The following is a 25,676-nucleotide window of genomic DNA, read 5'->3' as shown; positions in this document are numbered from 1 at the left end:
GCAAGAATATTGGAATGGGTTGCAATTTCCTTCTCCAGGGGATCTTCCCGACCCACGAATCGAACCCCGGTCTCCTCCATTGCAGGCACGTTCTTTACCAACTGAGCTACAAGGGAAACCTATAGTTTGAGGGAGCCAATGATGATGCATGGGCAGGGCCACAGCAAGGTCACCCACACCCCATTCCTTAGAGTGAAATCTGGGGATGCCCCAGGCTTTCCTACACCTCCCATGGCTCAGGCACCCTGTCGCTAACCTGGCAGGTTCTGCTTAGCTCTGCAGCCCGACACTTTAAGAGGACATTGTTTACTTCCATGTGCTCATTGCTCAGACTAATGACTGGATTTGGGAGAGAGATACTTAACACCTTCCTGTTTACCTCTCTAAGGAAGGCCTGCCATATATATGTGGAGAAAAAGGGCCTCTTGGGGAATGGAGATTCCTCTGAATCTTTTTGTAGAATTTTCCTTCCCCTGCCTCCAGAAAGCAATGACAAGCCTCTGTCCTATAGGAATGGAATCCATCCCCTTACACCTAGGAAAAGGGATGGATTCTGAGGCCAGAGTGTACCTATAACATTTTTGGATGCGTGCTGAGATATCACATATTTCAGTCCTCTGGCTGAATCTATTGATAGTCCAGTGCTGCAGTGCCAGCTCCCTTCTCATTACCAACCCCTCTACACGTGCTCCTTAGGCAGAAGCTGTTACTATGGAAATACATTATTTTTAAAAACAGAAGCAGCCCCAGGCTTGGGAAGTATCTCCAGAACAAACCCACACGAGCAAGGAGGTTAATAGGGTGTCTCTTAGTCCTGGCTCCAAAGGATGGGAGTAGATTACGGGGGTCAATATTCCATGTTCTCAACCTCTCTCGGGTGGGTATCAGCTGGACCTCTGCCAGGCACTACTGTCTAGGAGGGATGCTCTGCATCTACACACCCAGAGCCTAGCTTCGGCCAGGAACCAAGAAGCTGCGGAACCTGGGTGTTTGGGGATAAGGGGTTGATGCTATCCACAGGGAGTACCTCCTTTTTAACCACACAGGCGTCCAAACTATGGAAAGCTAAGGAGCGTAGGGGAAAGCAGAGGCGGCATCTCTGTGAGTGCAGTTACTCTTGCTTACTCTTACCTTGAGCTCAGGGGAGCAGGAGTACCCCCGATTCCAGAATGGGGCGGGGTAGTTAAAGATCCCGCCTATTTCCCACCCAGGAACCTCCTCCCGGTTCCGCTCTTCCTCCCACCGTCTTACAGAGCTGGAGTTCCCGGCTCCCTAAACCCCTCCCCCGCGGGTGCGGCTCCTTTAAGGCAGGGTGGGGGCGGGGGGGCCGGCCGTGTTGTCAGTGTCAGCTCTGCGCACGCAGCCCTCCGGGAGCCGGTGCCGGCCCGTGAGCCACAGCGTCTCCGCAGACTAGTCTCCGCCCGGGTCCGGCGGGGCCCCCGCCGTGGGAGGAGTCGGGCGCTGGCCGGCGACTAACCCGGGTCGCACTGGCGGATCAACCGAGGAGGGCCCCGGACTACGGAGAGAGGGACCCCGGCGTCGCGACTCCCCAGGAACCTCCTCTCCTCGATCTGTGGCACCCCCTAGTCCCGGGCACCCAGCCCCGGAGAGCCCCCAATCCCGCGCGCCCAGCCCCGGGGGAGCCCGCCCCCGCCCCGCGGCCCGCCCGGGCCATGCTCCCCCGGGGCAGCGGCTGAGCCTGAGCTGGAACCGGGACCGGAGCCCGCGCGGAGCATGGATCCGGGTTGGGGGCAGCGGGACGTGGGCTGGGCAGCCCTGCTGATCCTCTTCGCCGCCTCACTGCTCACGGTGTTGGGCTGGCTGCTGCAGTATGCCCGGGGCTTGTGGCTGGCGCGGGCCCGCGGGGGCCGGGGCCAGGGACCCGCCTTCGCTGCCGAGCCCGCCGTCTCCCTGCGGGAGCTGGGCGTGTGGCGCTCGCTGCTGAGGCTAAGGGCGACTCGGGCCGGCGCACCCGAGGAGCCAGGCGTCCGGGGCCTTCTGGCATCTCTCTTCGCCTTCAAGTCTTTCCGGGAGAACTGGCAGCGGGCTTGGGTGCGAGCGCTGAACGAGCAGGCCTGCAGGGATGGGGTGAGTAGGACAGGACCTAGATGGTCCCCCCCACTCTGCCTTTTTTTTTTTTAAGAGGAAGGACTGCTCAGGCCAGGAGGACCGTATGGGGGTGGGGATCAACTGAGGAACCCCGTGGCATCTCCTCCCCTCTGGGGTCAGAGAGAAGGGTGCAGGTGTGCCTGGGCGTTGTGGAAATCCAGCTATATCCCAATTTTCTATTCCTGTGGTCTAGGTACTCTCTGGCTCCAAACCGGTGCACAACTTGCTGTTCTCATAGCAACACTAATCCCTGTGCCCCAGGGCACTTCCGCCTAGCCTGGGTGCTGGTTGTGTGTGGGGGGGGGGGGCAGTGGGGGGAGAGCAGGGCTGGCAGGAGTAGAAAAGAGGTGCACCTGTGAAAGAATCTGCTTGGTCCTCTTGCCACCACACCCAGTCAGCACTTCATGCCCCAGATCCCTGGTGTGACCAGGCAGGTCCCCGAGAAGCCTGAATCCCACCCACCCCCCATCCCTCAGTAATTTCATTGCTCCAGTCTAACACATCCTTCTTCATGCTCCCTGCCATGTCTGTGTGGAAGGAAAGGTGTTCAGGTGGAAAGGAGACTGACAATTCATGGCCCTCCCAGCACATAAGCCTAGAGCAGTCCCTTGAGGGTCAGTCACAAACCAGCCCAGCCTACTTCCTCCCATTGCACCACCAGCAGCTGGCCTCCTAGGAAGTGGGGCAGGAAGCACGGTCATAAGACTGAGGTGGGAGTGGGAAGTGAGACCTCCTTGTCTTGGGATCCCCACTCATCTTGGCCTTCACAGCCTATGAACCGCCTCGCTCAGAGGGTTCTCCATTTCCAGCCACCACTAGTTGGAGGGCTTCACTCAACTAGCTACCCAGATGCCTGGAAACAGTAGACACACAAGAAATTGCTCTTCCTCCTTCACTCAGCTGACCAGAAAGCCAGATGGCATCTGTCAGTCTGCACCATGAACTCAGTCTTCCACCCAGCTCTCCCTGTACCTTGTTCCTCTGTCAGGACTGACTCCCCAAGACGACTGACTCCCCAAGACAGCTGACTCAGCTGGACATTAGCCTCCCTTGGAGGGGGTGGGGAGATTGGGGTTCTAACCATCCATCTTCCTTGGCCTGACCTTCGGACAAGACTGCTACAGTAGCAGAGAAGTTGGCTTTCCCCGGTTTGCCAGGGAAATGAGACCTGTGGATTTGTTTCTGTCTGTGCCCAGTCTGTGCCCCCTCCTCAGTTCTTCCCATTCTGCTCCCTGGATGGGGCTGCAGCAGTTTGCTTCAACTGCCGTGGAAGAATTAGGAAGCTCTTACAACACCTAAGCTAAGCAGCTTTCTGCTCCCTAATGCCACCTTGCTCTCTGCCTTGAGGAATTAGCCAGGTCCCTGGCCGCTGAGCCTTCTGAGCTTGCTTTTCTTCCCAGTTCCTCTGGTAAAGTTCCCCAAGGCCATGCTGAGCTAACCTTCATCTCCAAGAATATGGGTAGAGTCATACTCCTGTGCCTCCACATCCCATTTAGCTGGAAGAAGGCTTAGTTCTTATCTTGAATAAGTGGCTCTACCGCTTTCACCCTTGGCTCAGCCGTGTCTCTCCCTGCCCAGCTAGGATATATAGGTGGCACCAACACCTTTATTATTATTTTTTTCTATGCACATCTTTCTTCAAGGGTAGGGAAGAAGGTAGGGGGAGGAGGAAGGCTCCTGGCATTCAAGGAGGAATCTAGGGTCTTCAGCTCAAGGTGATCTGGTCTCTGAGGTGGTCTAGCTCCAGGTCTGCCTCACACCTGCAGACCCCTGAAAAGGTGGGATTCAAAAGAAACACTTCCTGTCCTAAAGCTCTGAGCCAAGGAGGGGCCAGAAGGCAGCCTGCAGCTGAGGCCTCTGCAGTGCCAGGGCCTAGCCAGCAACTGAGTAGGTCAGCCCTGCGGGGGCAGCTCCAGAGACCTGACCCTATGCCCACATTACTCCCCCCAGAGCTCCATCCAAATCGCCTTTGAGGAGGTGCCCCAACTCCCACCCAAAGCCAGCATCAGTCATGTGACCTGCATAGGCCAATCAGAGCGCACCATGGTAAGGGTCTGATGGGTTCTGCCTTCTTTAGGACTGGGGTGGGGGCTGATCCTGAGTTCCCTTTACTCTGAGGGTTCTAACCTGAAGTCTGTGAATGCCTTAGGAATCCCAGAATTGGCTTCAGGAGGTTGGAGAATCCCATTGAAGTTACAGGCAAAATGTAGTACTTGTGTGCATATCTGCATTTTTCTGGAGGAGTCTGAATTTTATCATTCTTTTATGGATTTATGACCACTCCAAGGGCTTCCCTGGTGGCTCAGTGATAAAGAATATGCCTGTAATGCAGGAGACTCAGGTTTGATCCCTGGGTTGGGAAGATCCCCTTGGAGAAAGAAATGGCAACCCATTCTAGTATTCTTGCCTGGGAAATGCTATGGACAGAGGGGCCTTGCAGGTTACAGTCCTTGGGGTCACTAAAGAGTCGCAAAAGAGTTGGACCCCCCAAAAGGTGATTCCCGAGGGAAACTGGAGAGGGGTGTGCTGACCCACTCTCAGGCAGGACAGGGCAGGGCCGAGGTGAGCATCTTCCTCTATGCCTGACCCTCCTTGCCTCTGTGCCTTGGCTGTCTCAGGTGCTGCACTGCCAGCTCTCTGCTGAGGAGGTGATGTTCCCAGTCTCTGTGACCCAGCAGTCCCCCGCTGCCGTCTCCATGGAGACCTACCACGTCACTCTGACACTGCCACCAACACAGGTGGAGGGGGTGTGGGAAATGGAGTTGGGCAGGGGGTGGGAGGTTCAGCTGCCTCTGCCTTTTCTGTTTGGTTCCTCTCTAAGATGGAATTTGGGAAGAGAGGGTCCTAGGGGGTTGGAGGAGTCAGGCAAGTCAACCCAGTCCCTTTGTCCCTTGTACACAGTTGGAAGTCAACCTGGAGGAAATCCTTGGCGAAGGCCTGCTTGTATCCTGGGCCTTCACTGATCGCCCAGATCTCAGCCTGACGGTGCTTCCCAAGCTGCAGGCCAGGGAGGTAAGGGGGAAGGGCTGGAGAGAAGAGACAGAACAGGGAGAGGGAGGCAGAGCTGAGGGCCTCACCTCCTTGTTCCCCTCCCCGCAGAGAGGTGAGGAGCAAGTAGAGCTCTCTACTATTGAGGAGCTGATTGAGGATGCCATAGTCAGCACCCAGCCAGCTATGATGGTCAACCTCAGGGCTTGCTCTGCCCCTGGGGGCCTGGTGAGTAGGCACTCAAAGCAAATAGTTTGCGTTCATGTTGTCTTCAGGGTACTGTGTTGGGATTCTTACAGCTCTTTTTACCTCCTCCTGCTCTTAGGTTCCCAGTGAGAAGCCACCCATGGCACCCCAGGCCCAGCCATCCATCCCCAGACCTATCCGGTTATTCCTAAGGCAGCTTCGAGCATCTCATCTGGGAGGTGAGCTGGAAGGTGAGAGTCAGAAGCTTCTGGTGGGCTACCAAGGCTGTGGCTGCAGGCATTCCTGGCCCCTCTGCCCAGGGTATGACCTCTCTACTACTCAATGGCCTCTCAACTTGGATATGAGCATTTTTATGTTTCTGGTTCCTCACAGGCACTGGGGAAGTGTGCTGTGTAGCTGAGCTTGACAACCCCATGCAACAGAAGTGGACCAAGCCCACGAGGGCTGGGCCTGAGGTGGAGTGGAGCGAAGACTTGACATTGTAAGGAGTGACTCCCCAGCCCCCACCCCTGCTTCCACGGATGGACTGAGATCAAGTCCTTCCAGCAGAGCCCTGACATGAATCAGCTGTTTTCAGCTCTTAATTTTTGCTGTGAGCCTCTATTGTATGCCAGGCCCTGGCGTAGTCCCAAGAGCTACAGACATGACCAAGATGCACCTACCTCAACCCTGAGTTGATCACCAGCTCAAAGCAGAGACAGATGTACGTCAAGGAGATGGTATAAGTGCTCCAGTCCAGGTTTATAAAAAGTGCCATGGGCGTGCTTAGGTTAGGGAGCTTAATTCCACAAAAATAAAGATAAGAGTAGGCTTCATGGAGGAAGTGGCATTTAAACCACACCTTTGAACAAAAGTAGGATTTCAACAGAGTGTGAGAGACCAAGGGTTCATGGCAGACGGAACAACTTGAGTAAAAGAAAAAGAGGGTGATTCAACATAGAGACTGGAAAGGCAGGAACCGGGAATATCTGAATGCCCAGCTGAGGAGCATGGTCCCTGCTCAGCCCCATCCCATTTTCTAAGGAAGAGTCTGTATTTGGAAACATATTGGAGCACTTGTTCCATCTTATTTACATCCATCTCTCTCTGCCTCTGGGCTTCCCAGGTGGCTCAGTGGTAAAGAATCTGCCTGCCAATGCAGGAGATGCAGGTTTGATCCCTAGGTTTCGAAGCTCCCTGGAGGAGGGAATGGCAACTCACTGGTTTTCTTGCCTGGGAAATCCCATGGACAGACGAGCCTGGAGGGCTTTACTCCATGGGGTCGCAAAGAGTCAAACACAACTGAGCATACATGCACGCACTCTGCCTCTGGCCTGAGATCAATTCAAGGGTGGATTCAGTTTGCTAATCTTCCCCCTCCCTGCCCCACCTCTCGTTGGCCACAGGGATCTGGGCCCCCAGAGCCGGGAGCTGACCCTCAAAGTGCTGAGGAGTAGCAGCTGTGGAGACAGTGAGTATGGGGCAGGAAGGAGCACCTCTGGGTGGGTGCTGAGTGGGGCTGCCTGGTCATGGACCCAACTCACAGTGCCACCCCTTTCCCCAGCTGAACTCTTGGGCCAGGCCACACTGTCTGTGGCCTCCCCTTCCAGACCACTGTCCCGAAGACAGGTGTGCCCACTCACCCCTGGGCCCGGGAAAGCCCTGGGGCAGGCAGCCACCATGGCAATAGAGGTGAGAAGCTGCCCCCGGTGGGGAGATGGGAAGACCCAGCGAAGGCCAGTCCTGAGGCCCTGCCTCTTTCCTCTTTCCCCCTTGGCAGCTTCAATATGAGGAGGGTTCCCCCCAGAACCTGGGCACTTCCACCCCCTCGACTCCACGCCCCAGCATCACACCTACCAAGAAGATTGAGCTGGACCGGACCATCATGCCAGATGGCACCATTGTCACCACAGTCACCACCGTCCAGTCCCGGCCCCGGGTAGATGGCAAATTAGGTAAAGAGGAGGAGCCTGGGAGTCCAGCTCTAGCCAGGGGCCCTGGACTGCAGATCCGTGGCAGGACAGGGAGGGGGCAAAGAAAGCCCTAATTCCAACTCCTCCTGTTTTCTGACCACATCTTCCATATCGCCTATGCCTCTCTCAAACTTTCCCTTGAAAGTAAACGTTAAGTTGCTTACTTGTGTCTGACTCTTTGCCACCCCATGGACTGTAGCCTACCAGGCTCCTCAGTCCATGGAATTTTCCAGGCAAGAATACTGGAGTGGGTTGCCATTTCCTTCTCCAGGGGATCTTCCTGACCCAAGGATAGAACCCGGGTCTCCCGCATTGCAGGCAGATGCTTTACCATCTGAGCCACCAGGGAAGCCCTAAACTTTTCTGTACATCTGTCCATTTCCCTAACTAGCCCTCTCCCCTTTAAGTCTGGACCTACCAGCCCCCATGACAGTACTCATACTTCCACCTCCCCAAGTTCCCCTCTGTCTTTTCACACGTTTGTCTTCTTCCCTTTTCCCAGCCCCAGCTGCCTAATTGCCCCTCCCTCACCCCTCAACCTCTAGCACCCATGGGACCCTCCAACAAACCCAGTGACCTCAGTGGCAATCCTCCTACTCCAGGGCCTCTCCATGACATTTCTCCCAGCTCTACAGGTCCCATGGCATTTCCCCTACTTCCACTGGACCCCTATGCCATCTCTGCACACTCTCAGTATTTTCATGCCCTTGGTGGGGCCCCTGCCTCTTTCCCACACTCCTATTGGTTCCTGTGGTATCTTTTTGTCCCCATGGCATCTTCTTAGTCACCCCTGTGATTAATCATGCCTTAGTCATGAGTCAGCCAAAGTCTGCCTCTCAATAAAGACAGTAGCGGGTGGGGGCCACTCTAAAGCACCTCCCAGCTCACTGACCCTCCCCCACCCACCAGACTCCCCCTCCCGCTCCCCGTCCAAGGTGGAGGTGACCGAGAAGACGACGACAGTGCTGAGTGAGAGTGGTGGCCCCAGCAGCACATCCCACAGCAGCAGCCGTGAGTAGGGAATTGGGAAGTGTGAGTGGTGGTTGACACCGGAGTCCCGGAGTCAAAAACCACTTTGGGTGAGGCACAGGAGTTCAAGTCCAAGAAGGAGCTAGGGAGGAGTCAGGTTGCCCGTCTTCTGTATCCATCATCCAGCAGGGGAGAGCCACCTTTCCAACGGCCTGGACCCTGTAGCAGAGACAGCCATTCGCCAGCTGACTGAACCCAGTGGGCGGGCAGCCAAGAAGACACCCACCAAGCGTAGCACACTTATCATCTCGGGTGTTTCCAAGGTAACAGGGCTCTGGGGAAAGGAGGTGGGCTCGGGAAAAAGCCCTCATGGGTCACCGTTGCCCATTAAAACTTGTCCTTCCTGCCAGGTGCCCATCGCTCAGGATGAGTTGGCACTCTCCCTGGGCTATGCGGCATCCTTGGACGCCTCAATACAGGATGATGCAGGGCCCAGTGGAGGTCCCTCCTCACCTCCCTCAGACCCCCCAGCCATGTCCCCAGGACCCGTAGATGCCCTCTCCAGTCCCACGAGTGTCCAGGAAGCAGATGAGACAACACGTTCGGACATTTCTGAGAGGCCCTCCGTGGATGATGTTGAGTCGGAAACAGGGTCTACTGGTGCCCTGGAAACCCGCAGTCTCAAAGATCACAAAGGTGGGGTGATATTGGCAGCCCCTCCTTTTTAAAAAAATGTACTTATTTATTGTGGGGTTATGCTGGGTCTTTGTTGCTGCGCGCATGCTTTCTCTAGTTTCAGAGAGTGGAGGCTACTCTTTGTTGCAGTGTGTGGCCTTCTCATTGCGCTGGCTTCTCTTATTGTGGAGCACAGGCTCTAGGCGTGCAGGCTTCAGTAGCTGCGGCTCCCAGGTGCTAGAGCTCCAGCTCAGTGGTTGTGGTCCACAGGCTTAGCTGCTCCAAGGCATGTGGAATCTTCCTTGACCAGGGATCAAACTCATGTCCCTTGCATTGGCAGGCGAACTCTTAACTATTGTGCTACCGTTGTCCCACCCCTACCCCTCTTTGATGCCCAGTTTCATCACCTGGGTCCCACTGGACACTTAGGGACATGGGAGCCTCGGGCCAGTCTCCTCGTTCCTCCTCCAAGGGATCATCAGAGTTCCCAGCCTGTTTCAGCCACGCCAGAGTAGAGACTGGGGACTTGCTGCCTTGGGTCTTGGCTTGGATCTAACAGGCGTGGGTAATAAGAAGAGACTCAAAAGTATTTCCCTTTTTTAAAAAACCTCTGTTTTTCTCTCTTCCCGGATCTAAGAGCATATTTTCCTTCCCTTATTCTTTTCTTCTCCCTTTCCTTTCATTCTGAACTCTCTCCGCTATAAGAAATCCTTCCCTAGGCCAACCCTAGGAGTGTCCCTGTAACAGTGACATAGTCGGTACATACCTGTGGTATTTCTAATTTATAAGGTTGTAGGACTTGCCCCAAATATCCTCCTCCCTCTGCCAGCACGTCTTTAACTATTTTAACTATTTATGACTTATGTCTTTAACTATTTATGATTTAAGCCTGCATCACTTCTTGGGATATTAAGGGTCCTAAGTCCAAAGCCTGCTGTGTAAGCACCTTTCTCATTATATTGGTCTTGAATTTACCCCTTTAAAGTGTTCCAGACACACCGCTCTTTGCTCACATCCTGGAATCTAGTCAACAATCAAGGTCAACCCATTTTGTCACTTTGTGATTTTATAGGCTTTTAGGAACACCTCTGTTCAGCCTTTTTCTTTCTTTAGTAAAGAGGCCCAACTGTCAGTCTGTCCTCACAGAGTAGCCAGCCCTGGGACATTCCTCCTCAGGAGTGCACATAGAATCCCATGAGCGCCGCCATGTTTTTCGCAGGAAGGGCATGTCTTTTCTGTTCCATGCCTTGGACCCCTTCATGCTCTTCCATGCTCTGCTCCCCACCTCGCCCCTCAGCCTCCCCTCTCCCCCCAACAGTGAGCTTCCTGCGCAGCGGCACGAAGCTCATCTTCCGCCGGAGGCCACGTCAGAAGGAAGCTGGTCTGAGCCAATCTCACGATGACCTCTCCAACACGGCGACCACACCCAGCGTCCGAAAGAAGGCTGGCAGCTTTTCTCGGCGTCTTATCAAGCGCTTTTCCTTCAAATCTAAACCCAAGGCCAATGGCAACCCCAGCCCTCAGCTCTGAGGGCCCTGTTCACCCTCTGAGCTAGGAGAGAGCCGGAGTCCTCTCAGCCCTTTCCCCACATTCCCTTCCATTCCCCTCCCTGGATTCCCAACAGCCTGGGCCAGGGAAGCCCCGCGAGTTCCAGGAAGGCCTGTCAACCCTGGGCTGTGGGGCCAGCTGGAAGGGTACTTGCAACGGGAAGCGTGTGAGAAGTGGACACCCGTTGCCAAGGACGTAGAAGAGGGAATGGGTGGCTGGGAGAAAGAGGAGGCTCTGTCCTGACACCTGTGGGCATTCCTCAGACCCATTTGCCTGCTGTTGACACCCACCCCCTCAGAGGAGTCCCAGGGTGCTCAGCAACTCAGATGATCCTTTCTCCCTTATTTATTCTCTTTTCTATTTATATGTGTGGTCCCAGCCCCTCAGTGAACAGTGGATAGAGGGCATCTCTCCCAGGTGATCCTTCTCTCCTGTCCCAGGAGGGTTGGCAATTCCCTTTGGGATGGGGCTCCCACACTTCCCTCAGGTCCCCACCCCGACCAGCACCAGTGTCTGCCTCTGAGGACATTGGCAGCTCATAGAATGCCGGGCCGGTGCCCGGGATGGGGGGCAGGTACTCCCCACTCCCTGCCTCCCCTTCTGCTCCTCATCCCTCCCTCCCCCTTTATTACCGTTTTTTGTACTTGATGCCTTCTCTGTGAGCAGTGGCTCTGTTGGAAGGAGGGAGCCAGGAGCCTGCTGGGAAGCCTTCCCCAGAGAGATGGCTTTAGGAGTTTTATTTACAGACTGTGTGATGATGGAGCAAGAGCAGGGTTGCCCCTCTGTATAGTGGGAGATGATGATGTCCATTGCTGTGTGATGGCTTGGAATTTAATTTATTAAAGTCAAACTGGAGTTTATAAACTGAATAAATGGTCATCCTTTGAAAGGCAAATGGGTAGTGAGGCTGTGGTGTCGAGTGGGAGGATCAGAGACAGGGACCCATGTCGGGTAGGTGACACGTACATTGGGTCTGTGAAGTTCTTGCACAGAGGGAGGGACATGTGAGAGAGAATGGGAGCACAGTGTCTTTGAAAGGTCAAGTTGTAGTGGTAATTTTAGTCAGGAAGAAAAAAAGCTTCAGCTAGTACAGGCATCTTCATTCCCCTTCCTTGAACAGGCTGCTCCTCCTAGAATATAGGAGAGTCTGGAGTAGAGGCTCTGGATCTAGCCTGGATCTGAGTCCCAGTTCCACACATAATTATCTGCATGACCTTGGGCAAATTATGTCACCTCAGAGTGCCTCAGTTCTCTCATCTGTAGAGTGGGGACTATGATTAATAGTAGCTATCGTTTGGTGTGGGTGAGAAGGAAATGAGTACAGTGCTTAGAACTCAGCTGGCATACAGTCAGCACTGAATAAGGGTGAGCTGTTGCCTCCGAAGAGACAGATTGGAAGGGGGAAGTCTCGTAAGGGTTTCATCACAATAAAAAGTCTTTCACTCCTAAATGAGGGCAAGTTTCAGGCAATTACGACACTAGTAAATTCAAGGATCCTGGTTCCTGTTCTCCCAGACCTTACTCAGGACTTGAAGCAAATAAGCTGCTGCAGGGTGTCAGACAGAGCACTGAACCAGGGACAGAAAACCTGGGTGTACCACAGACCCTGCAAGTGACCTTGAGAAGTCCACTTCTCCTTTCTGGACCTCAACTTCCTCATCTCTAAAATGAAGAGTGGCCGAGATAATCTTCCAGGTCACTCTAGCCTTAACATTCTGACTAACCTATATCACAGAGGCTTTAAGGGTACCTGCCTTTGGGGAGTCAGCTTGGAGTTGTTAATACTCCCCCATGTTTCTGTCCATACTAGCCAGAGAATATGGAACATTTTGAAAGGGTGGCAGAATATGGATATTTGGTTCATTTACAGAGTGAAAGTGAAAGTTGCTCAGTCGTGTCCAGCTCTTTGTGACCCCGTGGACTATACTATACTTTATTTTCTTGGGCTCTAACATAACTGAAGGTAGTGCCCGCAACCATGAAATCAAAAGACACTTGCTCCTTGGAAGAAAAGTTGTGACCAACCTAGAAAGCATATTAAAAAGCAGAGGCATTACTTTGCCGACAAAGGTCCATCTAGTCAAAGCTATGGATTTTCCAGGAGTCATGTATGGATGTGAGAGTTGGACTATAAAGAAAGCTGAGCATGGAAGAATTGATGCTTTTGAACTGTGGTGTTGGAGAAGACTCTTGAGAGTCCCTTGGACTGCAAGGAGATCCAACCAGTCCATCCTGAAGGAAATCAGTCCTGAATATTCATTGGAAGGACTGATGCTGAAACTGGAACTCCAATACTTTGGCCACTGACTCATTGGAAAAGAACTGACTCATTGGAAAAGACCCTGATGCTGGGAAAGATTGAAGGCAGGAGGAGAGGGGATAACAGAGGATGAGATGGTTGAATGGCATCACCAACTCGATGGACATGAGTTTGAATAAGCTCCGGGAGTTGGTGATGGACAGGGAAGCCTGGCATGGTGCAGTCCATGGGGTTGCAAAGAGTTGGATATGACTGAGCGACTGAACTGACTGACTGGACTATACAGTCTGTGGAATTTTCCAGGCCAGAATACTGTGTAGCTGTTCCCTTCTTCAGGGGATCTTTCCAAACCAGGGATCAAACCCAAGTTTCCCCTATTGCAGGTGGATTCTTTACCAGCTGAACCACCAGGGAAGTCCCAGAACACTGGAGTGGGTAGCCTATCTCTCTCCAGTGGATCTTCCCGACCCAGGAATCAAACCAAGGTTTCCTGCATTTCAGGCAGATTCTTTACCAGCTGAGCTACCAGGGAAGCCCAATTTGTATGAGAGATATGCCAAATTCTAGTCATCAAAACTCAAAGAGATTTATCAAGCTCCTTCCCCTGATCTAAGAAATGAAACTCTTATTTGTTCACAGAGGAGCAGTTTGTTTACCAACATGACCAGACAGCCAACACACTGAACTCAGAATTTCACGAGAAATTTTTTTTTGATGAGAGGGCAGGTATTCAGGTTCCAACTGGATCTGTGGATTGAGTTGTTGATGACTGGAAAAGTTAGTTTCCAGTGCTGAGCTGCCCAGTGCAGTCACCTATTTTGTAGTGAAGAAGAGTCTCATCACTTTTCAAAAATAGAGATTTAAAAAACGAACTCAGAGGAAACACAAAACATAATTCAGCTTATCCATTTTCTACTTTCAGGAGAGATCCAGAGTTTTGGATGAGTATGAATTATGCTTCAAGGTCTTGCGGCAGCTTTTAAAGAACAAATCTCAGGATGTGTCTTGAATTATCCAGCCAAAATTGTGGCCTGTTTTCAAGAGAAGCAGATTGAGTGGAAGTAAACTATGCTAGACAGCAAAGTACTGTCTCAAATTTTGGAAACGTGTGCATTTCAGAGATATCCTGAAATTTTTTCTCTGTAAAAACTGAGTCTACGCAGATCCGTGAATGAGTTTTTCTTCAGGAATTGCTAAATTAAAGCTAAAAGCCATCTATGGTGGTTTAATCCTGAATTAAAATATGGTTGGCAATTTGTGAAGTATTACTAAAGCTATGTGCTTTTGAATGGATAAAGTTGATAAAACATTTTTGTTACTAGAATTATATTTTAAAACCCTTATTTTAAAATAGGGACAAAATTTAATCACTGTTAGTAAAAAATTTCATGCACAAATTTCTGATTTTCTTGTGACTGCTATTTTTAATGGCATCTTTAAGTTCATTTTATTTATATTGAACATTTAACGGGTTTTCTGATTTTGTAAACTATATAGGCTTATATTTAGGCTAGAAAATATAACATAATATCAGTCCTAATGAAGAAATGGCAATCCACTCCAGTTTCTTGCCTGGAGAATCCCAGGGACGGGGGAGCCTGGTGGGCTGCCGTCTCTGGGGTCACACAGAGTCGGACACGACTGAACCGAGTTAGTAGCAGCAGACTTAGCAGCAGCAAGGTACATAATTTTTAAACAAATATGTCTTGGATGCTTACTGAGTTTCAGTTACTAGGCTAAGCAGTGGGGTTATAGAAAGACACACACACACACACACACACTCCCTGTCCTCCCTCACTGAACTGAGTCAGTGCAGAATGCAGACAAGTTGAACAGGCAAATACAATATAATGTGTGCTCAGTCATGTCTGACTCTTTGTGGCTCCATGAACTGTAGCCTGCCAGGCTCCTCTGTCCAGGGAATTTTTTCAGGCAAGAATACTGGAGTGTGTTGCCACATTCTCCTCCAGGGGATCTCCCCCATCCAGGGATCCAACCCTCCTCTCTGGCCTCTCCTGCATTGGCAGGAGGACTCTTTACCAGTAGCGCCACCTGGGAAGTGCGATAGAGCTGTAATAGGGAAACACAGAAAAGGGATGTCCAGGAAGATTTCCAGGAAAAAAAAAAAGCTGCTTCTTTGAGACCAGAAGAATGAGTAGGAATCAGTTCCCATCAGTTTCAGAAGATTGTTCCAGGCAGAGCAAACAGTAAGTACAAGGCAGCAGAGGAAAGGCGGCTAGGTGTGGTGGGGAAGCTGAAAGAAATCCAGGGCTGGGGAGCAGAGAGGAGCTCGAGAAGCACTCAAGATACGATGGGGAGAAGTATGCAGGACCCAGATGCTGAAGGGTCCAGAGAGCCTCAGTATGGTTTGGGGCTTTGAGCGTTTAAAGCAGCGTGGTGGTTTGATCAGATTTGCTCTCTGCAAAGATCACTTTGAGAGCTCCGTCGAGAATGGTTCGGAGGGAAGCAGGAGTGGCCGCAGGGAGCCAGTTGGGTCAGTGTAGACATCCGGGATGGACGTAGCTAATGGCCAAGAGATGGGACTGCGAAGCTCAAGAAAGGGTGTGTGTGTGTGTGTTGGGGTGGGGAACTTGAGAGATCCTGTGTTAAGGGGGCAGAATTTATAGGACTTGGCAATGGAATGGATATGACGTGTGAGGGAGGAATCAGACATGACTGCCAGGTTTCAGGAGTCGTTCACTGAGACTGGTAACAAAGAAGGCAGAGTTGTGGGAGGAAGAGAAGATGGCATAAGGAATACTGATATTTAAGAAACAAGAAGATTAAGAAGGTGAAGGACCCCCAGTTTGGGCCGAGCGGGGTTCGTTGTTCTGGGCACCGAGCCTCCGACGCCTTTTCCTCCGCCTCTTCCTCTGTCTTAACTCCCACGCGGCCAGCTGGAGCTGTAACCAACAAGAGGGGGGAGACCCCTCTCGGCTCACAGCCCGAGCTCGGCGCATGCCTAGTGGGTGCCGTGCGCCGAGCCTGCGCAGTCGGGGAAATTCGGGCCCTAGGGAAGCCTGCCTGCACTTAGCCTGCAGACCTGCGGCGTCCGCAGCGCTACCTTCCCGCGCGGCCCGCTGCCGCTCACTCCCGCCCCTTCCGTGTTTTGGTCGCGCACGGGTTTCGTCAGTCGCAGCGGCGATTGGCTGTTAGAGGGATTTGAGAGCGACGATTGGCTGTCGTTGGCCGTCACTCAAGTGCCCTCCCGGAGACGGTGCGAGGTGGGAGGGGAGCTGGAGAGACCTGGGAGCTGACTGACGGGAGGTAAGCAGGGGATGCCGGGGATGGCGGGGCAGCATCGGTTTGTCCTTTGGGCCGGCTGCCGAAGCCAGGCACTTTTCCGGTCGCTTCGGCGAGGCGCTCTCTTGCTGCTCGGCCACGCTGTTCTGCCAGGCGCCTGCAGCGCCCCCAGCCCCCAACCCCGACTTATTTTCCAGTCTGGGGCTTCGTTGCAGCTGAAGCACGATCGCCGCCACGCCTTAGGGGGAAGCCAGCTGGGCTGAGAGGGGGAGGTTTCCTCGCTCGAATGGTCTCCTTCCTTTTCTCCGAATTCTACCTGTGCTCCAGGGGCCCAGTCCCCACCGCTAAGGGCAACCTTTCCTGCTTAGCCTGCCGCCGCGGTTTCTCCCTGTCCAGCTCCCCTCACCGGGCGCTTTGTTTTGGTCGTTGTTTAAACACGTCAGAATCTTATTTCTTCGGCCAAATTGTGAGTCCTTAGAAGGTTCCAGACCTTGGTCCCTCTTTTCTTGCGTACCATTCAGGGTTCATTCTCGGTGCCTTGCGTTGCAATTTATACTCAAGTATTTGCTCGTTGCTTCTTTCTATGATTCCCTATGAAAGGAAGGGTTAGGAATCCTTCGTGTTTTCCTTTTGTTGATCTTTTTGTAGCATTGGTTCTTAGATCATCTAATTTTTAGAAGCAAGGATACGAAGAACCAACACTTGTTGAGTTAGGCTAAGCATTTTAATATCCATTATGTGTTTTAATCCATAAATCAATTCAGTGAAATAGGCATGATTATTCCCGTGTTAATAATACATGGGAAACCCGGGCTTAAGTAACTTGCCTAAGATCACAGGGCTAGTAAATGTTGGAGCTTTCTAATCATATCAGTCGATTCCCTCATCCACTGCTGTGATATTAATATCCTGTTTTACATTTAAGGAAACAGGTTCAGAGAAGCTAGGTGATTTGTGCAAAAGTAAAGTAATGTTATAGATTTACTTGAACAGTAAAAGAGCTCATAGTAGGTGTGTGCTGGCTCTGCAGTTAGAATGAAGAGATCACACACCAGGCTTTCTAGGAGCTCACAGCTTATTGGAGGAAACTTACAAAATAGCTACTCAATAAAGCATGCTTTGGGTATTGTGTATATGAATATGATGTCTTTGGTGAGGAGGGAATCAAACATAAAAAGGTAAGACAGGCAGATGGAGGAGGAGAATGGAGTCATGCTCCCTGGCTTTGAATTCTGTTTCCATCACTTCCTAGCTTTGTGATCTTGGGTAAATTACTTAACCTATCTGGGCCATTTCCTCATCTGTAAAGTGGGATAATCAGGCTGTCTACTTCAATAGGATTGTTGTACTAATGAGTTTTTATAAATATAAGACACTTAGAACAGTGCTTGGCATATGCTTGCATGCATGCTTAGTTGTGTCTGACTCTTTGCCACCTCATGGACTGTAGCTTTCCAGTCTCTTCTGTCCATGGAATTTTCTAGGCAAGAATACTGAAGTGGGTTGCCATTTCCTTTTCCGGGGGATCATCCCAACCTGGAGATCAAACTTTCATCTCCTGCATTGGTAGGTGGATTCTGTACCACTGAGCCACCAGAGAAGCCCAGGTTTCTTATACCCTCTGTGCGGCTATGTGCTGTGCTTAGTTGCTTAGTCATGTCCAATTCTCTGAGATCCCATGGACTGTAGCCTACCAGGCTGCTCTGTCTGTGGAATTTTCCAGGCAAGAATACTGGAATATGTTGCCATTTCCTTAAGGCTTCCTTAAAAAGGGGTTTTTGGTCCTTCCCTGGTTGTCCAGTGGTTAAGACTCCATACTTCCAAGGCAGGGATTACCTTTTTGGTCCCTAGTCAGAGAACTAAGATCCCACATGCCATGAGGTGTGGACAAAAAAACGGGAGGGGTTCCTTTGGTAACCAGTTAGATATAGTAGGTTCTTATACTTGTAAGTATGAAAGATTTTATGCATTTTGTATTTTCTGGGGTTTTCCCCTTTCATTGTGTACTAAAGTTCTTTTTCAGAGTTCCCACCTCTCTCTGAAAGGCCAGGAAGAGCAATACCGCACTCCCTTCCTGGGTACCACAGTGAGAGTTGGTGAGAGTCCTCAAGGAGGTGATGCTCAGGGGACAGAGTCAGGGCCTCTTAGTGTCTTTTCTTCCCCCAGAGATTTTTGTGTGCAGTGTCACCTGTCATTCTGTGTTTTGTTTTAATGAGGGAAACTATCCTTTTATTGTTCCTCAGACTCTGCTTCTGGAGGCCCCATCACAACTGGGCTGCTGAGTTAAAGGGCAGATTTCTAGGCCTAACCCCAGCCTTCCCAGATCTGAATCTCTAGGGCAGGAGTTGGAAACCTCTGCATTTGTGTGCATATTAAAGGTTGAGAACTTTTTGTTTTTTATTCAGCTTTCTTCAACGAATGTTTATTACCCACCAAAGTGTGCCTAACACTGTGTATACCCAGTATAAACTGGACAGACACTGCCTCTTATGTGAAATAGAATTGACATTTTTGTTCAGAGGATATTAGGGCAGTGGTGAAGTAAAGCACCAGATAGGTTAGGCAAAAGGAGTATGTGTGGCCCTTCGTAAGTCTGATGGAGTACTTACGATGTGATCCAGTGAGAAATAAGGAGCTTCTAGGCTCATCTGTGTGCATAGGAAAAATGTGGACTTTGGAGTCAGCCTGACCTGACCCTACCCCTGGTGTGTGATCTTGAGCAAACCAGTTAACCTCTCCAGGCCTTATGCCCTTATCTACAAATGAAATTAAAAACAGTACTTCCCTCATAGGATGGTGTTGGTAATTAGATGACACAATGTGCTTAGTAGGTCCTTGGCATATAGCAGATTAAAAGCAGAAGGGTTTGTTATCCCCATTCTGAAAATAAGGGTGTTCAGGAATAGAAGGGTTAAGCTTACTTGTTCAAGGTCACACAGCTAAGTAGGTGGTGAACAAAGGAGTCTGAATCTGAGCTCTGGGTCTTCAAAGTCATCTTTTTGAACCTGAGCATTGTTCTGCCTTTTGTAGGAGTAATTCCTTCTTGATGGGTTGCTCTGAAGCTCCTTGAAAAAGTGTCTGTTAAAGTTCTTAGCTCAGAGCCTGGTACGTGCTCAATAATGTCAGTTTGTATTCTCCATTCCCAAGAACACCAAACAGCTTCCAGGGGTTTGAAGAACTGCTACTCTGTCCTTACTGAAAAAGCACAGCGTTTCTCGAGGGTCACTGAAAAACATCTCTTGGCTCCAGGCTGGCTGGCTGTCCCGTGTTAACCCCCAGCAGCACTTGGGTGGAATCTGTACAGGTGCTGATTTCTTCCTCCTCTAGGGTGAAGGCCATGCCGCCACCTGGGAAAGTTCCCCGGAAGGAGAACCTGGGGCTGCAGTGTGAGTGGGGGTCCTGTTCCTTTGTGTGCTCGGCCATGGAGGAATTCTGCGAGCATGTCACTCAGCACCTGCAGCAGCACCTGCAGGGCTCCGGGGAGGAAGAAGAGGAGGAGGAGGACCTGCTTGGTAAGGAAGCAGGACACAGGAAGGGGAAAGAGCCCAAGGGATGGTGGAAAATCTGACTCTCCTTGCCACAGAGGGAGAAGGCAGCCAGTGAGAGTGGTGGTTTATTTTCTTAATTGTGCTTTTTTTATTTGTTTATAAAAACATTGTAGACTCATTCTGGAAAACTCATTCAGCAAGGATATATGGAATGAACCTTTCCTCTTGCCATTAAAAGTCAATTAACTGACAGTACTTTAGTGAACATTCTTTTTGACCTCTCTCTGCATGTATATATATAAATTAGATTTTACTTTTTTTAAAGGATCATATTGTACAAGCTGTTGGCAGTCTGCTTTTTTCACTCTGGCAGTGTTTTTATTTATTTATTTATTTTTTACTGTGAAATGCAGTAAAATTTAGCAATGCATTTTATGTCACAACCCTGTATAGAGAAGTTAAGAAATACTAAAAACAATCCTTGCCTTGATTAAATTCTCTCTGAATTGTTCTATTTTATTCTCTTTAATGAAAAAGAAATTGTTATTTGCAGTCCTCTAAATTGATCTCACTAGCCACTAATAGGTCATAACACAGTTTGAAAAAAACTTTTCTACAGAAGGTATAGAGACAGCAGTCCTTCCCCACCTCAAATTCCATTTGAATCTAGTGACTGTAACCTATGACTAAGAGCTTCGGAAGCAAGTGATATTTATACAGAAGGGAAATTAGGTGATTATTATATTTTTAAAAGTAGCTACTTTTCAAAACAAGTAAACCTATATAGAGCACTGAAAATTTGGTGCTTAGAGAGATAGGAAGTAGACTGGAATAGCTGATAGGCCTTCCTAGAGATCTTGGGCAGAATATGGGGGAAAGAAAGACCTATGGTTTGACAGGAAGGAGTGGGAGGCATCCCGGGTTCCTCAGGGAACAGCAGAAACGCCAAGCCACAGTAGCAAGCGCCAGCCGCACCTGCTGTGTCTGAGTCACTGGCACTGGGCTGTGCACACAGTCTCCCTGCCTAGACCGTGCTTCCTCTCCACCTGGTTGTAGCTTTATATTTATGCTTGTGATTATTTTGATGTGTTTTTCTTCCTGACTGAAAGCTGTGCAAGGGTAAGGACTGGGACTCTTTTTGTCCTCGTTGTTGTATTCCCGGTGCCTGGCACACAGTTAGTAGTCGTTAAATGCTAGCATTTGCTGGATGAACTCCTGGTATACCAGGTCATCCCAGCCTGGTCCCTTGCTGCTAAGTGGGAGGAGAGCTTTGGAAAGTCATCAGTCGCTTCCTTCTAAACCCCTTTTTGCAGAGGAAGAATTCTCCTGCTTGTGGCGGGAGTGTGGCTTCTGTTCTCCGGACAATTCTGCTGATCTCATCCGCCATGTCTACTTCCACTGCTACCACACCAAGCTGAAACAGTGGGGACTGCAGGCCCTGCAGAGCCAGGCTGACCTCAGCCCCTGCATCCTGGACTTCCAGAGCCGCAACCTCATCCCTGACATCCCCGACCACTTCCTGTGCCTGTGGGAGCACTGTGAGGTCAGCAGACAGAGCCAGGAGTAGGGATGGAGAGGGGTTGGGGATCTTATCTCAAGACTCCTTAATCCTTTCTGGGATACGCTATGTTCCTGAAGTTCCTGCTAGTAGCTTTCCTTCATTTCTGGGTAGCCCCTTGCTCAAACTTTGCTATCCCCACCAATTAATTTGGGAGAGAACCAAGAAGCCCCCCTCTGGACACCTGAGAGTAGGAGTCCCTCCACCCATCCTCAGTCCTTACCCCAAGTTGCTCCTGGCACAGAACTCCTTCGACAACCCCGAGTGGTTCTACCGGCACGTGGAAGCGCACAGCCTGTGTTGTGAATACCAAGTAGTTGGCAAGGACAACAATGTGGTGCTCTGTGGCTGGAAAGGTAGGGCCACTCCTTAATTTATGGCTTCTAAAGAAACTCTGGGGTTGCTAAGGGACCAGAGCAGCTAGGGGTAGGACCAGTCCTGCAGGGCAGGGTTGGGTGCTGGCTGGAGAGACTTGGGGGTGCAGACCCTACTCTGGGGGTTTGTGGCTGGACCTGACCGGGCCTTCCTTCCCAGGCTGTACCTGCACCTTCAAGGACCGCTTTAAGCTTCGAGAGCACCTCCGCAGCCATACCCAGGAGAAGGTGGTGGCCTGTCCCACCTGTGGGGGCATGTTTGCCAACAACACCAAGTTCTTAGATCATATCCGTCGCCAGTCCTCGTTGGATCGTAAGCGATTGAAGAAGGGGCATAGGTGCAGGCTGTCCTACTTGGGGTGGTGGCTGGGGGCACGTTCTCAGGAGAGGGGGCCCCTGAAGGTATCTGCAGCTTAGCTATATCTGTCTTGAGGGCTCAGTCACCTGGCACAGTGTCTGCTGATGGGCACCCATTAGAGGTTGTCACTCCATGCTTACGCTGTGCCACGGCTCTTGTCTCAGTGAATCCTCGCAGCGGCCCTGTGAGGTAGGCTTCTTATCCCCCGTTTTTGCAGATGAGAAAACTGAGGCTCAGATTAAATCACTTACCTGAGATCACACTGCTAGTAAGCGGGCAAGCCAGAATTCTAATTCAGGTTCTCTACTCCAGGTCCCACGCTCCTTCCATGATACTGGGTCCATCCATAGTTCCCCAAGCTCCCCTCTTCTTGGGTGGTTTCCCTCTGCCTGGGGGGGTTCCCCTCTCCCAGCGTGCTCTCCTCCTCTCTGCCACCGGCCGTGCTCCACCTGTCTTCTGCCTGACCCCCTGCAGAGCAGCACTTCCAGTGCTCTCACTGTTCCAAGAGATTTGCCACAGAGCGGCTGCTGCGGGACCACATGCGCAACCATGGTGAGTAGCCGGCCAGCGCTGTCCTCCGGGCCTGCCCTCCAGGCTTCCGCGAGCTTTGCGGCCACAGCCTCCTCTCTGCCCCTCAGTGAACCACTACAAGTGCCCTCTGTGTGACATGACCTGCCCGCTGCCCTCCTCCCTCCGAAACCACATGCGCTTCCGCCACAGCGAGGCCCGTCCCTTTAAATGTGACTGTTGCGACTACAGGTAAGAGGAAACGGGGTGGGAAATCACAAAACCTGGGTTCCAGGATTCCCCCATGCTTTCTGATCCCTCATGATCTTTCTTGGCAGCTGCAAGAATCTGATCGACCTCCGGAAGCACCTCGATACCCATAGCAAGGAGCCAGCCTACAGCTGTGATTTCGAGAACTGCACCTTTAGCGCCCGGTCGCTCTACTCTATCAAGTCGCATTACCGAAAAGTGCATGAAGTGAGTGGGGCTGATGGTAGGGAGGAGCCAGCAGAAGTGTGGGGGGTGCCTGGGGTGGGGGAAGCTGGCCTCACTCTCCCCTCCCCACCAGGGGGACTCAGAGCCGAGGTACAGATGCCACGTGTGTGACAAGTGCTTCACAAGGGGCAACAACCTCACCGTGCACCTTCGCAAGAAGCACCAGTTCAAGTGGCCCTCAGGGCACCCCCGCTTTAGGTATGTCTCTCAGCCTCCCCCCATACCTGGATTTCTGCATTTTTTTCTTCATACTTTTCAGCAGTTTAAAATCCTTGAATTTGATGGTGCTCTGATGTCCACTGTCTCCATTTAGGCTCAAGGAACCTCCAAAATATTGGTGGGGCAAAGAATATTTTTCTAATTTCTGAATCCAGGGAACAATACCAAACCCAATAAATGATCCCCAAAGCCCTGCAGCCAGAACCAGAGCCCAGAGCGTGAACCCAAGGGTCCTAATGAGTAGCTTCATGGCCTTCTCATAAATCCTTTGACAGTCCTACTGTCCAACACAGACAGTTCCTCTCTCCTCTCCCCTCCCTTTCCTATTTTTAAAAAAAAAATATTTATTGGCTGCATCAGGTCTTGGTTGCAGCACACGTGATCTTCATTGCAGCCCTACTGTGAAGCCTTCTAGAGAGAAGTGCAGGCTTCTCTCTAGTTGCGATGTGTGGGCTCTCTAGTTGAGGCGCATAGGCTTAGTTGCCCTGTGGCATATGGGTTCTTGGTTCCCCCACCAGGGATTGAACCCCCATCCCCTGCATTGGAAGGTAGGTTCTTAACCACTAGACCACCAAGGAAGTCCCTCCCTTTGCTTTCTGAGTAATGAGCTTTCTTGCCTTTTCTTCTAAATCTTATACAATAAAGACTTTTTTTTTTGTCTTTAATACCCATCACTTAGAATCCCAGGGCTTCTTCCCTCCTATTGTCCCTTACCTCGCCAGTCTACAGCCTGTGTCTGCCCCCCGTGCCCGCCGTGCCCCCTGCCCCTGCTTGCTATACCCTCCGTGCTCCTCCTTCACCAGGTACAAGGAGCATGAGGACGGCTACATGAGGCTGCAGCTGGTTCGCTATGAGAGTGTAGAGCTGACCCAGCAACTGCTGCGGCAGCCACAAGAGGGCTCGGGCCTGGGAGCATCCCTGAATGAGAGCAGCCTGCAGGACATCATTCTGGAAACAGTGCCCGGGGAGCCAGGACCCCAGGAGGAGGCTGAAGAGGAAGGTGGGGGCGGTGAGGGCATAGCCCTCCCGGCCTCTCAGGGCACGTCGAGCCCTATCATCCACGTGGTGAACCAGACCAACGCCCAGGGCGAGCGGGAGGTCGTCTATTACGTGCTGTTCGAAGCCCCGGGAGAGCCCCCACCCGCCTCTGAGCCCCCCTCGGGGGGCGTCATGGGAGAGCTTCAGGGAGCAGCGGAAGAGCCAGAAGTCCAGATGGTGTGAAGGCTGCAGGCCCCCACCCTTGCTACCTCCAGGCCCTGGAGTCTGAGCCAGGCTGGTGGCAGCGCCCCTAGTGGGCAGCCCTTGTCAACGGATGCCTTTAGGAGTGATGCTGAGAGTAGCGTGGTCCACTCTTGAGCCAGCTTGCGTCACTCAGCAGGCTGAGGGACGTCCTTTTTCTGCCAGTCCACATTCTTTGGTGGTCCTGAAAAGTTTTGATTCTTTGAGGGGGGGCACCCTGGTTGTGTGTGTGTTCCTGTAGAGAGGGCTAGTGTCAGGCTTAAAACCCTAATCCCCTAGACATGCTAGAACAGGGATGGAAATCCATAGTCAGCTCACATCCATTCCTGTCTGTAGGGGTCCTTGGGCCCAGGGGTGCCAAGGAACTGATCCCTCCAAGGGCCCTTTCCTCAAAATCAGCCAAGGCATTTCCCTCTGAATGGTTCCTCTTATAGCCCCAAGGACTTTCATGGTTATCCTCAGGGATGGGATTAGAGGCACTGAGTTTGTGCATAACAATTGTTTTTGGTAATAAAAGAAATGTGTGGGCTGTGACTCATTTCTTCTTCCTTATGTTTGGTTGATTAACTAGGCAATGAGGAGATGCTGCTGCCCAGAAGTGGAGCAGAATAATTAGGCTTGTTTCCCTTTTCAGTGACTGGGGTTTGTTTTGTTTTTAACTGTCCTCTTGTTCCCTGCCTCTCTCCCCCTCACCCCACCTTTGGTGAAACTTCTCCATTTCCTCTCGGAACATCTACCAAGATGGAGGTCCCAGGCATAGGCCAGCAGTGGGCAGTAGAACACTGGAATGGACGAGTGGAGCGCACCAGGGAGACGGAGCACCCGACCACGACCGTTCTGAGTGCTGGTTAGGGCCCAGTGCTTCTGGGGCAGGGGTTCTACAGAGGTGGCTCTGGGGGTGGGGTGGGGGGTGGGTGTGAAAGGCCCTAGGGAAGAACAGGTACTTGGAGTCCCAGAACCAAGTTAGAAAGGTATGTGTCTGAAGGTGTGTTTTCCTGAAGAAAAGGGTATGTTTTTTCAGTAGATTCGTAAAGGGGTTGGAAAATTTCAAAATATGAACCATTTTTTTAGGCCTGTCTAGTCACATCTTCCAGAGAAGGCAATGGCACCCCACTCCAGTACTCTTGCCTGGAAAATCCCATGGATGGAGGAGCCTGGTAGGCTGCAGTCCATGGGGTCGATAAGAGTTGGACACGACCGAGCGACTTCACTTTCACTTTTCACTTTCATGCATTGGAGAAGGAAAGGGCAACCCACTCCAGTGTTCTTGCCTGGAGAATCCCAGGGACAGGGGAGCCTGGTGGGCTGCCGTCTACAGGATCACTCAGAGTCAGACACAACTGAAGTGACTTCACAGCAGCAGCAGCAGTCACATCTTCAGAGAAGGCAATGGCACCCTACTCCAGTACTCTTGCCTGGAAAATCCCATGGACGGAGGAGCCTGGTAGGCTGCAGTCCATGGGGTCCCTAGGAGTCGGACACGACTG

General features: G+C 51.5%; 2 protein-coding genes across 6 annotated transcripts; both read left to right on the top strand.

Annotated features, from left to right (window-relative positions):
• The first annotated feature begins 1,309 nt into the window (after nt 1-1,309).
• Nucleotides 1,310-11,343, top strand: C2CD2L (C2CD2 like). Of its 3 annotated transcripts, none has more exons than XM_027563514.1 (14): nt 1,310-2,088; nt 4,060-4,155; nt 4,728-4,847; nt 5,011-5,121; nt 5,209-5,325; nt 5,423-5,534; nt 5,677-5,785; nt 6,690-6,754; nt 6,848-6,975; nt 7,064-7,238; nt 8,166-8,267; nt 8,412-8,548; nt 8,636-8,921; nt 10,219-11,343. In XM_027563514.1, exons 1-14 carry the CDS (start codon nt 1,735-1,737, stop codon nt 10,428-10,430), a joined length of 2,124 nt encoding a protein of 707 aa, XP_027419315.1. In that variant the 5' UTR covers nt 1,310-1,734; the 3' UTR covers nt 10,431-11,343. The 3 variants fall into 3 exon arrangements, with proteins under 3 accessions (XP_027419315.1, XP_027419317.1, XP_027419316.1); XM_027563516.1 differs by having other exon boundaries at nt 1,332-2,088; nt 5,423-5,522; nt 10,219-11,337; XM_027563515.1 differs by having other exon boundaries at nt 1,333-2,088; nt 8,415-8,548; nt 10,219-11,337.
• Nucleotides 11,344-14,733: 3,390 nt separating this feature from the next.
• HINFP (histone H4 transcription factor) lies at nt 14,734-24,727 on the top strand. 3 transcript variants are annotated; one of them, XM_027563511.1, is made up of 10 exons: nt 14,734-14,915; nt 19,279-19,463; nt 20,753-20,982; nt 21,242-21,353; nt 21,532-21,684; nt 22,204-22,281; nt 22,368-22,488; nt 22,575-22,713; nt 22,805-22,929; nt 23,754-24,727. In XM_027563511.1, the coding sequence occupies exons 1-10, from the start codon at nt 14,860-14,862 to the stop codon at nt 24,169-24,171; spliced, it is 1,617 nt and encodes a 538-aa protein (XP_027419312.1). In that variant the 5' UTR covers nt 14,734-14,859; the 3' UTR covers nt 24,172-24,727. The 3 variants fall into 3 exon arrangements, with proteins under 3 accessions (XP_027419312.1, XP_027419313.1, XP_027419314.1); XM_027563512.1 differs by lacking the exon at nt 14,734-14,915 and adding an exon at nt 15,869-15,975; XM_027563513.1 differs by lacking the exon at nt 14,734-14,915 and adding an exon at nt 16,004-16,417.
• Nucleotides 24,728-25,676: the final 949 nt, after the last annotated feature.

The sequence above is a fragment of the Bos indicus x Bos taurus genome, chromosome 15, assembly GCF_003369695.1.
Source record: "Bos indicus x Bos taurus breed Angus x Brahman F1 hybrid chromosome 15, Bos_hybrid_MaternalHap_v2.0, whole genome shotgun sequence".
Taxonomy (NCBI): Eukaryota; Metazoa; Chordata; class Mammalia; order Artiodactyla; family Bovidae; genus Bos; species Bos indicus x Bos taurus.
This window is presented reverse-complemented; position numbering and strand designations above follow the sequence as displayed.

What these genes read in the sequence shown, in the direction of transcription:
- C2CD2L (XM_027563514.1), top strand. Translation starts at nt 1,735, where the DNA reads ATGGATCCGGGTTGGGGGCAGCGGGACGTGGGCTGGGCAGCCCTGCTG. An exon ending in CCAAGCTGCAGGCCAGGGAG is followed by an intron (nt 5,122 to 5,208) that starts GTAAGGGGGAAG and finishes CCCTCCCCGCAG; the next exon opens with AGAGGTGAGGAGCAAGTAGA. An exon ending in TGGAGCGAAGACTTGACATT is followed by an intron (nt 5,786 to 6,689) that starts GTAAGGAGTGAC and finishes CGTTGGCCACAG; the next exon opens with GGATCTGGGCCCCCAGAGCC.
- HINFP (XM_027563511.1), top strand. Translation starts at nt 14,860, where the DNA reads ATGAGTAGGAATCAGTTCCCATCAGTTTCAGAAGATTGTTCCAGGCAG. An exon ending in GGACCACATGCGCAACCATG is followed by an intron (nt 22,282 to 22,367) that starts GTGAGTAGCCGG and finishes TCTGCCCCTCAG; the next exon opens with TGAACCACTACAAGTGCCCT. An exon ending in TCAGGGCACCCCCGCTTTAG is followed by an intron (nt 22,930 to 23,753) that starts GTATGTCTCTCA and finishes CTCCTTCACCAG; the next exon opens with GTACAAGGAGCATGAGGACG.